This window comes from Neophocaena asiaeorientalis, unplaced genomic scaffold (genome assembly GCF_003031525.2).
Source record: "Neophocaena asiaeorientalis asiaeorientalis breed wild unplaced genomic scaffold, Neophocaena_asiaeorientalis_V1.1 scaffold1092, whole genome shotgun sequence".
Taxonomy (NCBI): Eukaryota; Metazoa; Chordata; class Mammalia; order Artiodactyla; family Phocoenidae; genus Neophocaena; species Neophocaena asiaeorientalis.
Genome location: NW_020171836.1, coordinates 54,630 through 69,067, shown reverse-complemented (window position 1 = coordinate 69,067; position 14,438 = coordinate 54,630). Strand labels below are relative to the sequence as shown.

The 14,438-nt window shown below is 46.9% G+C and overlaps 1 protein-coding gene across 3 annotated transcripts in view; it reads right to left on the bottom strand.

The window, feature by feature from the left end:
- Positions 1 to 14,438, bottom strand: part of CUNH10orf120 (chromosome unknown C10orf120 homolog) — a 51,073-nt gene that overhangs the window by 14,600 nt on the left and 22,035 nt on the right. For all 3 annotated transcript variants that reach the window (XM_024741652.1, XM_024741669.1, XM_024741673.1), the window contains exon 2: positions 2,425 to 2,632. Coding sequence is in view for 1 of the 3 variants with exons in the window: in XM_024741673.1 (XP_024597441.1) it covers positions 2,425 to 2,514 (90 nt within the window). In the remaining 2 variants the exon portion in view is untranslated. The remainder of the gene's footprint in view (positions 1 to 2,424; positions 2,633 to 14,438) is intronic.

Sequence of the window (14,438 nt, the reverse complement as noted above, 5' to 3'; positions counted from 1 at the left end):
GTTGAAGAAAACACAATCTACCCAGAAAAAGTGATGAAAAAGTAGTGAAAGGGAGGTCCCAGTCATAACCTCCCAAAACAGTCCATCCCACCCCCATTCCCTCCATCTCAGATTCCTCAGACCCAAACCTCGTCAGACTCACCCTTTCCCCAGGCATGTCCAGCCTCAGTCTCTGTCTCTCTTTCCCAAACCCTCACGTTGATCTGCTCTGCCTCTCTCCCAGCAAGCGAGAACCCTTCCACTTTAGAAAGAGTGAGGAGAGAGTAAACAGACAGGACAAAGATAATATTTTCTTCATCAGATAATAGAGGGAGGGAGAAAGGCAGGGAGCTCTCATGCATTAATACTTTTTGACCCATAAGAATTAGATTGAATGGACTCTCCTTCCCAGGAGACATTTAGGCTAAAGATCCATCCGACGGCAGCCTGACTCCACCAGGCCGCTGGCTGTGAGGCAGTCGTTAGTGATGCCATGGAGGCACATCCTGGCGTCCTTTATCCTGTCATTTCAGGAGGAAGTAACTCTTGTGGAGGGGTCATTTCTAGTGTCTCTGGCTCATTTTCCAGTCCGCTGCATCCAGGAGACTACCCAACAGACGTCCAGTGTGTTTGGGAAATCCACGTGGATAAAAAATTCCGCATAGAACTCAAGATTCCAACTTTGAAGTAAGGAAACAACTTTTAAAGGGAAGAGTCCACCTAAATAAGAGTATGGCCTTGTGAACTCATAATAAAGATGCTTCTTTTAGTGGGAAACATTTAGGGGCAAAACCAGAAGAAGGCCAAATTCTTTCCAGTTTGAAGCTGGAGTTGTTTTTGTAGTGCTATCCAATGAGCTACTTCTAGCTTGAAAAATTCAATAAGTGGTTTATTAACATATTTGACTTAACATTCCTATGATGGTTTTTCTTTTGATTTTTTTCTAAAAATATCCTTATCAGCTTTGTCCTCACTATACACTAGGCACCAATATTTATTCTCTTAGACTTTCTTTTTCTTTACATTTTGAAGAAGCTTAAAAATTAAGAGGCTTTCCATACACATACATTAGCTGGCTACTCCAGCCTTGAGCCCCACATCCTCTAAATGTTGCCACAGAGTGAAAGGGGATGGTAGAGTCATTGCCTCATCTCTGATATAAAAAGGATAGAATTTCCTAAGTCATTGCCATTTTTTAACCTTCAGGACATAAAGTAATAGCTGACTTGTTTTAGTGTGCTCAGATTCTGTACTATGTATTGTGTATGCTTTGTCATGTTCCAGCATCACTTTAGCCCTACGATAGATGTCCTTCTCATCCCAATTAGAGCCAAAGAAGCTGAGGCTCAGAGAGGTTAACTAACTGGCCCAAGGCCAACCTTCTAGTTCTGTTGGCTGTAAATGGCCTAGCTCTTCACCAGTATATGGTTCTGTAAGCAGAGTCTGTACAAAGCCCTTCTTCTCGTCTGTGACACACATCATGCTACAAACACAACAATACTGCGAAATGCTATGAAAATCCCCCTTTATCATGCACTGAATTGTTGCTCGGTCCATGGAGTCCAACATGCCCTGCGACAAATGATATCCTAGAAACATGTTATCTTTGTTGACTAAAACCCTAAGGACACAGCCCACAATGAAGTGAGAGCCTTGAACCCAAACCTCTAAAGCCTGTCATGTTATCAGTTATCCATTTCTTCAAAATCAGCTCTCATACACATCCTTTTGGATAATTACCAAAGTGCAAATACTCTTTTCTACATGCTGACATTATTTTAATTTTATTTTTTAAATATATATTTATTTATTTATTATGGCTGCGCCGGGTCTTAGTTGTGGCACGCAGGATCTTCCTTGCAGCATGCGGGCTCTTAGTTGCGGCATGCGGGATCTAGTGCCCTGATCAGGGATGGAACCTGGGCCCCCTGCATTGGGAGCACGCGGTCTTAACCACTGGACCACCAGGGAAGTCCCTATTTTTATTTTAAAATCAAGTTTTTTCTCCCCAAGAATTTGGGTATGAAAAATGTTGTGAGATACAGAGGTAGGAAAATCAGGCTGTGATGTTGGTTACATGCTGATCACTGGGATGATTTTACTGTTCAGATTTTATTTGCAGTGTATATTCGCATTTCCTAATGTTCCGTGTAAGTTGTGATTGGCCAAAACCGTTATGAGTTTTAAATTTCTATTACTAAGTTGTAACCATAAGCCTCACACATTCCTCAGACAAAGATAATAAGAGTTCTGTTAATAAGGCATCTGAAAAAGTTAATTGATATTTTATATATTAATATGCAAGTTAAAGTATAATCCAACTATTTAATCCTGTGATTGTCATACTTTTCAAACTTTAAGATCTAGGATGCCCTAACCTGCCGCTAACCCTCCGCTGTGATTCCCCCAGGCTGGAAGACATCCTTGGATGTCCGTATGACTCACTTGAAATCTTTGACGGCCCCAGGATTGCCTGCTGTCCATGGGCAAATTCTGTGCCTCAGCAGCTGTGATGTTTTTCTCCTCCTCCGACATCAGGACTGTGGTGTTCCGAAGTGATTCTGTGATCACCAACAGTGGCTTTTATGCTCTTTTCAATGCAATTCCGCAGGGCGAAAGAGTCAGGTGGGAAGCTTCAAGCAGGTTTTTGGCCCTGAAAAGACAGAACAGTTTTCTAATTTAAGGGATTCCCCTATTAGCAGAGGCCTGGGAACAAGTTTTAAAAGCACACACACACACACACACACACATAAGCCCTGCTGCATCGCTGCTAGATTTTTCCATTAAGAGGGCCTCATGAGCGATGAAATAAGGCAGTGACGTGCAGCCTGTATGTCAAACGGGCAGGCGGCTCCTCTCCACAGCTGCATCCGGCACTGCCGGCTGCCTGGGAACTGTCCAGGGTGCTGAAATGTAAAAGTCAAACTTGCAAGAATTCTCTTCCCTCCACCAGCTGGTTCACTCTACATCTTGCCTGCACTGGACCCTAGACTCACCCAAATAAGAGGCTTGGGGACTCCTTAATGGATGGACGCTATAGCCTCTCATTCCAGGACCAGGTCCAGTTTGCACCCAGAAAGCATACTTACCTGCCGATTGTAGGGCCCCAGTAACTCAGGTCATTAGGAATTCAGGTGGAAACTCCCTGGGTGTATTTTGAAGCAGGGGGGTGTTTGTTTCTGAGTAAGGGAATTCCTTATATATTTTACCTTCAAAAGCATGCTTGAGATCTTGCCCTGGGGAGGCTAAATAAGGTCCAGCATTTGAAATCCAGACCATTCATTGACTCAAGATCATCATTTTCTCATCCAATAATCTTCACTAAGGTCCTACTCTGTGTCAGGCCCAGTTATAAGTGCTGGGGACACAGTAAACAGTACAATGTCCTTCCCTCGTGGAGCTTACAGTAGCGTGGATTTGGGTGAGTGGGGAAGGATCAAGACATAAGAAACAAGTAAATAAACAAGATGATTTGGGGGGTAGTGATAAGGCTGGGAATACAGAGCCAGATGGGATAGAAGACAGTGCCTGGGGTGGAGGAGGTGCTATTGTGGATTGAATGGGGATGGCGGCCTTGCTGAGGAGGTTATATGTGATGAGTGACCATGAAGGGGCATTCTAGGCAGAGAGAATAGCAATGCAAGGGCTGCTCCCGGGGAGGAAAGAGTTGGACATATTAGAGAAACTGAAAGAAGGCCAGGGTGGCAGAGCCTGTGGACACAGTAAGGGAAGACTGTCCCTAGGGCGTCTCCAGGAGACCACAGGTGACTCCAGCTGGACACAGCCTGTCAGTCCAGAAAAAGCCATTCCCTTTGGGTTTTATGAAGTCCTAGACCCCCTTGTGACCAAGTGCCTTCAGGGGACTAAATCTACACTTATCCAAGCACTTATCCAAGACATGTCCAAAGAAGCAGCTGGGAACCCATTTCCCCAGGAACCCAGCTTTGCAAGATCTGCAGAACCCAAGGTGTGCTGGGGCTAAGCACTGTGCCTTATAGCCACACTCTTGTTGGCTTGTCACCTCTGAGATACATGCTGCTAGAAGCCCCATTTTACAAATGAGGAAACTGGGGCCCAGGGAGATGAAATAACTTGTCAAAGGTTACACAACTAGGGAGCAGTAGAGCTGGGATCCAAACCCGCCTCTGTCTCACTCTTAAGCCCTTCAGCCCAACGTATTACGGAATCAAGACAGCCTTAAGGCTTCATTCTTGCATTTATTTCCCTTAGCCACAAATACAGGAGCTAGAAATCCTTCTTACTTAAAACTCCCTACACTCAAAAATAAAATCCTGGGCTTCCCTGCTGGCGTAGTGGTTGGGAGTCTGCCTGCCGATGCAGGGGACACGGGTTCACACCCCGTTCTGGGAGGATCCCACATGCCGCGGAGCGGCTGAGCCTGTGAGCCATGGCCGCTGAGCCTGCATGTCCGGAGCCTGTGCTCCGCAACAGGAGAGGCCACAGCAGTGAGAGGCCCGCGTACCGCAATAAATAAATAAATAAAATCCTGCTTTGTTTAGAAGATGGACCGGAGCTGTGGCTGGTGGGTGGTTCTGGACAGTGCTCAGGACGCCTGGAGATCCTCCATGAGGGGCCTGGGGCACCGTGTGTGACCACCTATGGGACCTGAATGAAGCTGAGGTCGTGTGCCGACAGCTGGGGTATGGAAGGGCCGTCGCTGACCCTGGAACGGCCCACTTCAGCCTGAGCTCTGGAGACATCCTCCTGGACAACATTCAGTGTTCGGGAAGCGAGAACCACCTTGGCCAGTGTCCCAGCTCTGGCTGGTAGACCACAATTGTGGTCACCATGAGGATGCTGGCGTCATCTGCTCAGATACCTCTCCTCCTGCGGCAGGTTCTTTCTGGTCTTTCAGCATCTCGGGTGGAAGGTGTGCACAGAGCAGGGCCAGGTGACCAGACAGATGAATGTCCCTTCAGCCGGGCTGGCAGAGAATGCTGAGAGCCACGCTCTCTTCTGAACACACACTCCAGGGCCACACAATTTTCCGGTCCTGTTCCTTGCAGCTTCTCTCAGGTCTGGAACTGCTTCTCCAGAGTCTAAACATGCCCTGTTCTTGCTTGTGTAAGACGAAGCCTGCCTGTTTGGGACTTGCCCACACTAGAAAGCCACCACTTGTCTTTATAAAATTTAACTTAGATTTCCTAAATTTACCTCTTTTTAATGCATGCAGATGCAGGGGACTGGGTTCCAGATGTGATTCCTGCACCCCCAGGTAGGTCTGACAATGAACCCATTATCTCTGCAAAGTGAATAAGAAATTTAACCTTGGGACTTCCCTGGTGGTGCAGTGGTAAAGAACCCCCCTGCCAATGCAGGGGACATGGGTTCGATTCCTGGTCTGGGAAGATCCCACATGCCGTGGAGTAGCTAAGCCCGTGCGCCACAACTACTAAGCCTGCGCTCTAGAGCCCGCAAGCCACAACTACTGAGCCCATGTGCCACAACTACTGAAGCCTGCGCGCCTAGAGCCCGTGCTCCCCAACAAGAGAAACCACCGCAATGAGAAGCCCACGTACCGCAACGAAGAGTAGCCCCCGCTCGCCGCAACTAGAGAAAGCCCGTGCATAGCAATGAAGGCCCAATGCGGCCAAAAATAAATAAATAAATTTATATTAAAAAAGAAATCTAACCTCTGTCTGGACCCAGACACTGGAATCACCCAGAGAGCTTTAAAAACTTCCGATGCTCAAGCTGCACCCCAGACCAGTCACATCAGCACTTCTGGGGTCACAGCCAGTCATCAGTGGTATTTAAAGCTTCCTGTGTGATTCCAACATGCAGCCGAGGCTGAGAACCAGGAGCATGGTCAACGAGCTAAAAGTCACATTTCAAAAATGAAATGGCATCTGAAACTCTCCTCTCTGGACAACAGATCACAGAGCGGCGGGAGGGCACGGAAAGAGGATGGTTCCATCACAGTGGCTGAGAAGAGGGTTGATACAGAGAGGAAGGAGGAAAGGTTTACCTCTCAGGGATACGAATTAGAGAGTGAAAGCATGCAAGTAAACAAAGAAGCACTGAATGTCGAACTCTCCCAGTGGGTAGAAAGCAGACTGGGGAAGTGAAAGCATTTGGGGCTCCTCTGTGGGCCTCTTGGCTCAGCCAGCACAGCAGGAATAGAGAAAGGTACACCGTGACCTCCTAACTCAGACTCCTGCTGCATCAGAGCACCTACGCTCCTGCCTCCTGCAGCTGCCTGCCTCTCCAGGACAAGTTCCCAGCCGCTTGCTTCCCTGCTCACTGGCACCCTGGGCCCCACACACCCTCCTCCCAGCCTTACCCGGTGACTGGTGCCACTCTCTGCCCTCAGTGGTGGCCTGGGTCGGGGAAAGTCGGGGTCAGGGGTGCTCCTTGCAGTGCTTGGGGGCCAAGCGAGGTGGCTAGCAGCTGTCCCTACCTTGGGCTGGCACCACTATGGTGCATTTGGAGAGACACGCATTGGGAGCCTCTTACCCACTCCAGTCCAGGTTCCGAGGGCATCCCAGGTGGAAGTTGCCATCCCTTGTAGGTTGCCCTTCTGGTGCGGGTTGCAGAGGCAGAACTATGGGAAGGGGCCCGTCTTACTTCATTGGAATACTTGTCCAACCTACCTTTCCCCACCATGGCTCTCAGCTTTCCGGGTCTGAAAGCTGCATTGTCCCTCTGCATTTTGGCACCTGATAAATTTCTACAGGCACTGTGGCGTGTTCATAAGCCCAGATGTTCCTGTAGGTGATGCCTCATGTCTGGTCAGTCTCAGGACAGCCCTTGGCTTGGTGGACCCCAGCACAGAAGAGAAAACAAATCACGTGACTGTGTGCTGTCTGTGATTTCCTGGTGAATCACTGCAAGAAGGGGAGAGGTTGCATCTCAGATCAGGGAGGAAAGAGGAAGGAGTGTGTCCACACCATATATTAAGATTCAAGGGTAGTAGCAGCTTCATTCATTTGTACCTAGGTATTGATATAAGGTGATGTTATCGTGCCAAGCGTTTTCCTGATTGTTTTGGTTCTGATTTTTGCAGCTGCCGTTCCCCAAGCACCTATCCCACAAGGTAACTCTTCCACTGAAAGTATAACCTATAAAGGGTGGAATCCTGGTGATAATTCATAAAAGTAGAATAGACGTCTGCTGTCCTGCCTGCATGAGGGGAAGGAGGTGGTGGGACGGAGCCCTCACAAGTAGATGGATTGTCTGCATCTTAGTTGGGCTGGTTTGCATGACAGGAAGCTGGGGAGAGCATTAAGGATGTGTCACTGGACACCCCACACCTGCCATGTACGTATCCAATCCGTTTCCAGTCTCACCTACAGTCGTAGGGTCCTGCCTACCTGTCATACATATCTCCTCCTCCCTCACCCCCTCTCAGGGCACAGCCACACACCAGCCAAGCCACAACCATGTCTACACCAGCCAAGCCACAACCACGTCTACACCAGCCAAGCCACAACCGCGTCTACACCAGCACGATCCCCTCCCAGTTTGTGATTCACTTCCGAGCTTGCTGGAGTTCTGGATTCTGTACTTGGGAAAATGCACGTTGCATGCCTGAAGAACCCAGCCCCGGCTCTCTCGTTTGTTTTCACAGGAGGAAGTCACTTTTGTGGGGGAGTCATTTCAAGTCTGTCCGGCTCCTTCTCCAGGAAGAGTGTATAACCACAAAATCATTTTTGTAGGTACATTTAACAATGTAACATGTCCCAAAGCAAGATCCCTAGGCTATTCATCTATTCTTTCACATCCCTGTTTAGACACATGCCAAGAAAACCCAAAACCAACATACTTGGTATTTTTGGAGGTTGAATTCATTCAAACCACCTGCATGATGCTAAGTGACCACTTCAACTCCATGCTTCGCAGTTTGTCTGTTTGGTTGTGCAGACCATGGTCTTTCTTATCCCTTTCGCTCTAAAAATTCTAGTTTTCATCTCAGAGGCTTCTGCCCCAGAAACCATGCTAGAACCCCCCGCGTGTCTGGGAGGAGAGCAGGCCCCAGACATTTCCAGGCCAGCAGGGAGAACCCTGCAGCTGTCCTCTCTAGCCTTGGCTGGCCCAGCTCCCCCTGCAAACCTCATGTGCTGACCACAGCACTGGGGCCAGAGGACACAGAAGTCAGGAACCACCTGCAGTGGTGACCAGCCCCAGGCCACCTATGGGAAAAACACCACCATAAAAAGGTCCTCCTGCATCTGATTTCAGAGTCAGTGAATGAGCAACCTTTTAGGTGCTGAGGACACAGCAGCCAACAAGACCGACAGGGCCACTGCTCCATGGCTCTTACATTCGAGAGAAGGGAGAGAGGCACTGGATAAACACACAGATGAGAGTCCTTTACAGTGAAAAGGGTTAAGAAGATAATCAATCAAGGAAGAGGCTAGAAAATGCTTTGGGGTGCCACTCTGAATAGGGTGGTCAAAGAGCCGAGGCCTGAACAAGGAGCTGGAGCCAAGTACAGAGGAACAAGGGCTCCGGGCAGGGGGTCAGCCAGTGCCGAGCCCCCAAGCCGACAGCCAGCTTGGAGAGCTCGAGGGACAGACTCAGGCCCAGCAGCCACGGGAAGCCCAAAGTTCGGCTCGAAGTGGGCAGGGCCATGTGGTCCTGGAGTTTAGCTTTCCTTCTTAGCTGCGTCCTCTCAACAAGGGTGACATCCCCTTCAAGGGGGAAGAGAGACATTGATTCTTAGAAGCAAAAAAAGGAAAACAAGGCAGATCAGTGAGAAACACTGCTGTAAGCTGACAGGGCAGTCCTTGGAGGGTTTCGAGGCAGACTGTCACTGGATCTGAGTTGCACAAGCCAACGCTTCCTTGAACAAACGTCCCTGGGCAGAGTGAGTCTCTGGCGACCCACCAGGCTACAGGAAGGAGGCTGCCAGAGGCAGTGGCCCCTGCTCATCAGCCTTCAGCACCCCCTTGGCCCCTTCAAGTCATGTTGGATTTAAAGGAACATGGCTGAGCATGAAGGTCAGCAGGGCCAGGCCCACAGCTCACAGGCAGCCAGGGACGACCTGGGGTCAAGAGCAGGGAGGAGCAGTGGAAGAATCCAGCAGCCAGCGTGGACCTCCCACCCCACTTCACATCCCACAGCCTGGCCCTTGCAGGAGGGAAGACGGGAGTCCAGACTCACACACTAGGGGCTCGCTGCATGCACCCCCAACTCCCAAAAACAAGGACATAAGGTCACCCATCACGGCCTCAGGTACCTGCAAGGTCATGCCCGAGGCCTCATGCCCTCCAGCTTCTCAGAAAACTGGCTCCAAGTGGGGGACATGAAGCAGGGGTCTCTGCTCATGAAGAAAGTACTTGTCAGGGAGCCAGGAGCACTGGTCACCAACCTGCCTCTCTCCTCCCAGGAAAGCCTCGGCTCTCTCAGCTACTCCAACTCCATCAGAGGCCAGACACAGGGCCACCCTGGCCAAGTCATTGTACGGCACAAGGTGCCTCAGCTCACGTTCACCTGCAAGGTGGATGGCCCGTTAGCAGGTGAAATCGTCCCTGGGGCTGACGTCCCAAGGGAGAATGCCAGCTACGATGTGTCCATATCATTTCTCGAGTTGCCCACGTCCCAGCACGTGGGGAGCATGGGGCCGCACTACGCCAGCCAGAGCAAAGAGGTCTTCCTCCAGGTCACACTCCATAGCCCCAGTCCCTGCCTGCGGCTCTTTGTGGATACCTGTGTGGCTTCTCCAGATCCTGGTGATTTTACAACTGTCAAGTATGATTTGAGCCAACGAGGGTAAGGAAAATAGAAGGCCCTCGCTGGTTGACTGTTACATTTACGTGGCATTCTTTTGGGGACCTGTGGCTTCTTAACTGGTAGTCCTAAACCATAACATTGCGCAGAGAGTCCTCATCATGCCCCAGAAGCAGAGCCCGGGCCCTCACCATCCCTCTCATTCTAGTTGGGGACAAATAATCACAGGAAGTCTAGACAACTTCCCTTGAATCCCCAAAGAGCCCTGGGCAGAACCCTCGCTGTCTCAGACTCTGCTGTCTCATCCCAGCCTTTCATACCCATGCCCCCCTTCTCCTTAAGCTTTATAACTGTATTACACTCCCCATTCCTCAGGATATTTGGCCTACACTGATAGGCTGGTGGGTTACCCCAGGCTAGGCTCTTATAGTGATGAGATTTATTCTGGTGCCTTTGGTTAAACAAAGGATTTGCCAAGTTAGAACTCTGACAAGTTGTTTGCCTTTATAGCTCCCATGTCCCCCAACCAAGGCAAAATGCTTATGGATGGGTAACTGGCAACCAGTGTGAAGATAACAAAACCCATCACTTACTGATGGCAGCTGCAGAGTAGTGAGAGCCACAGCAGCCTAAAGCCCGTGAGAAGCATCGTGGTGCCTGTTTCCAAAAAGCCAGTGAGGGGCAAGAGGCAGCACCTTCCAGAGGCAGTGTGAGCCATGGTGCAGGAGGTGCACAGATGTGGCACTAAACGGCACTGAGTCAGAGTGAGAAAGCTCTTCCCTTTTCAATTCTCCCTTTTCAAAATATATCAAGGAGAGGGAGTTCCCTGGAGGTCCAGTGGTTTAAGGATCAGCACTTTCGCTGCCATGGCCCAGGTTCAACCCCTGGTCAGGAAACTAAGATCCTGCAAGCCACGTGGCACAGCCAAAAAAATATTATACACATATAGGAGAGAGGCTGGAATTTAACAACTGACATACTTTTCTTCTGCTTATTTTAGGTTTAATTTGCTCTCCTTTCTCTAGTTTCCTAAGGTGGAAGCTTAGATTATTGATTTTAGATCTTTCTTCTTTCAAATACATTAACTTAATGCTATAAATCTCCCTCTACACATTGCTTTAGCTGCATCCCACAAATTCTGGTAAATTGTATATTCATTTTCACTTCGTTTGGAAGATTTAATTTCTCTTGAGACTTTTTCTTTGATCTTTGGGTTACTTGGTGTTGTTTAATTTCCAAATATTTAGGATTTTTCCAGCAACCTTTCTGTTACTGATTTCTAGATTAATCCCAAAGTGATCTGAAGATGTATTTTCTGTGATTCCTATTCTCTTCAATTTGTTATGGTGGTTTTTTATGGTCCAGAATGTAGTCTATCTTGGTGAATGTTCCACGTGGGCTGGAGAAGAATGTGTATTATGCTGTTGTTGCAGTGTTCTATAAATGTCAGTTAGGTCTGGCTGATTGGTGGTGCTGTTTGGGTCATCTGTATCTTTCCTGATTTTCTGCCTGCTGGATCTGTCAATCAGTGACAGAATGGTGTTAAAGTCTCCAACTATAATAATGGATTTGTCACTGTCTCTTTGCAGTTCTATCAGTTTTTGCCTCATATATTTTGATGCTTTATTGTTTGCCACATATACATTAAGGATTGCCACATCTTCTTGGAGGACTGATCCCCCTTCATCATTATGTAATGCCCCTCTTCATCTCTAATAATTATCCTAGCTCTGAAGACCGTTATGTCTGAAATTAATGTAGCTAATCCAGCTTTCTTTTGATTGGTATTAGCATGGTAAATCTTTCTCTATCCCTTTACTGTTAATTAATCTTTATATTTAAAGTGGGTTTCTTATAGCCAGCATATAGTTGGATCTTGGTTTCATTTTATCTACTCTGGCAGTCTCTGTCTTTAAATTGGTATATTTAGTCCATTCATGTTTAAAGTGATTATTGATATAGCTGGATTAAAATCTACCATCTTAGTGACTGTTTTCTACCTGTTGCATTTGTTCTTTTCTCCCCCCACTCTACTTTTGCTGCCTTCTCTGGTTTCTGGGTTTTTTTGGCTGCATTAGGTCTTCATTGCTGTGTGTGGGGTTTCTCTAGTTGCGGCGAGTGGGGGCCATTCTTCATTGCGCTGCACGGGCTTCTCATTGTGGTGGCTTCTCTCGTTGCAGAGCACAGGCTCTAGGCACACAGGCTCAGTAGTTGTGGCTCACGGGCTCTAGAGCACAGGCTCAGTAGTTGTGGCACACGGGCTTAGTTGCTTTGTGGCATGTGGGATCTTCCTGGACCAGGGATCGAACCCGTGTCCCCTGCATTGGCAGGCGGATTCTCAACCACCGCACCACCAGGGAAGTCCCTTCTCAGGTTTTAATATAACACTTTATATGCTGGTTTTAACTGAGCATTTTATATTATTCCATTTCATCTCCTCTCTTGATATATCATTTACTGCTTTCCTTAAGTTTTTCAGTAGTTGCACTAGGGTTTACAAAATACATTTTAAAATAATTGAAGTTCACCTTCAAATAATGCAGCCACCACCTTTAATCTCCACTTTTGAAAAAAGTAGAGCAGGAAACAGCTCTAGCTATAATTTAATTACTTTGTCTTGTTTTTATTTTATTTCACAGTTCCCTTCTGTCTCTGGCCAAGAATGGTGGTTTGGCCAGGAATGGTGGTTTTTCCCCTCATGGTAGTATTATATGGTTTTTTAATAAACGAAAGGAAGAGTGGGTTGTGGGGAGAACTCCAGTTGAAATTCAAAGGTCTGTGTCCAAGCCTGATTATTTGAGCCAGAATTAATTCACACCATGCTTTAAGTTAATCCTCTTGGCCTGGGGTTTTTCTTGCCATCAGGTGCATCAAAGACAATACTTATGCCAACCTCCACTCCCGACAGAAGAACATAGCTCAGTTCAAGTTCAACGTCTTCAGCTTTCTCACCAGCTTTGATGTGATCTATCTGCAGTGTAAAGTTGCCGTGTGCAAAGTGGGGGACCACGCCTCCCGCTGCTCCCAGGGCTGTGCAGGGCAGAGTAAGAGGGGCGCAGGCCCCATGGAGGCCACAGTAGAGCACACTGAGTATTTCCAAATGGTGGGGCCACTGGAGAGCCACAAAGGAACTGATTGAAGAAAGACCCTTGTGTGATTTCTCCAAGTTTCACATCAATCTGTTAGAAATTAGAAGTAAATTCTATTTCTGCTCAGCAAAATAGTAAGTTTGACAAATCTGAGGTTGTCCATGTAGAGACAGGTAAAAGAAATAGCTAAAGAGGTTCTCTCTGAGGTTTGTTGCTAAGTAAGTCTTCTTCTCCGATTATTCAACTTCTAAGGCAGTTGCTCTCTTTGCAGCTAGAAGTCTTGCATTTTATAATTCTTCACTATCAAGAACTTGATCATTGTCTTAAACAGTGCAACATATTATAAAGAAAAGTTATCTCTTGATACCACATTGCCAACTTAAAGATATCTTTGACTCCTTAATGTTTAGATGCTAGTAGGTGTACCTTTTTGCTTCTGTCCCTCTGATGGTGTGAGAATTTATTTTCAGATCTTGCCAAGGGTCTTGTGAAGAATAAACTTAAGTGTCTGTCAGAAAGTCGCTGTTTTTTTTTTTTGTTTTTTCTTTAAACTACAATAATTGGTCAGTTGAATCAGTTGCCATTTACTCAAAACAAGCTTTATTTGTCTGTTTCAAAGGGAACAAATTGGGCCTTGGCTTCATTGAGTTTGGGTTAAGCTTGCAAATGAGACACTTAACGACAATCAGGACAACCCCTCAGGACTGCTCTGTGAGCTACCACGCACTTAGTCTGTTTCCCAGATCTTCAAAGCATTACAGGAAACCTGAAAAGCACGCAAAGAAAGATTAGCATATTCCCACACGCTCCCAGAAAAGAAGGGCAGCACCCACTTAATTTAATCTTTTTATACCTTAACAGAAAGAGGCCTGCACTAGGCTCAGTACCCTCAAAGTTGTCTTTAAAGAAACAGACTTGGACACAGCCAGATTTTTTTGTTTTTGTTTTTCAATAAATATTCAGTAACTACATTAATGCATATATGTGGAATCTGAAAACACTGGTATAGACGATCTTATTTACACAGGTCAGAAAGAGGCCTGCACTAGGCTCAGTACCCTCAAAGTTGTCTTTAAAGAAACAGACTTGGACACAGCCAGATTTTTTTGTTTTTGTTTTTCAATAAATATTCAGTAACTACATTAATGCATATATGTGGAATCTGAAAACACTGGTATAGACGATCTTATTTACACATGGGATTGACATATATACACTATTGATACTATGTATAAAATAGATAACTAATGAGAACCTACTGTATGGCACAGGGAACTCTACTCAGTGCTCTGTGGTGATCTAAATGGGAAGGCAATCCAAGAAAGAAGGGACATATGTATACATATAGCTGATTCACTTTGCTGTACAGTAGAAACTAACACAACATTGTAAAGCAACTATACTCCAATAAAAATTTTTTAGAAATATTCAGTAACAATATTTAAAATATGAGCCCTCAAGTCCAGGGTATCGTTCCCATCTTTGTCAATAAACAGCATGTGTGAGATGAGAATACAGTATTGTCAAGTCCCCCAGGGAGGAGGCAGGGTTTGGTGGGGCCTGGGAGTGAACCCCAAATTCCTGAGAGGTGAAAATCTGACAAGTGACCCAAGGAGGGACACTGCCTTTAAAGGGAGACATGTCAGTTTGATTACAAACATGCCCTTCACCAAGAAG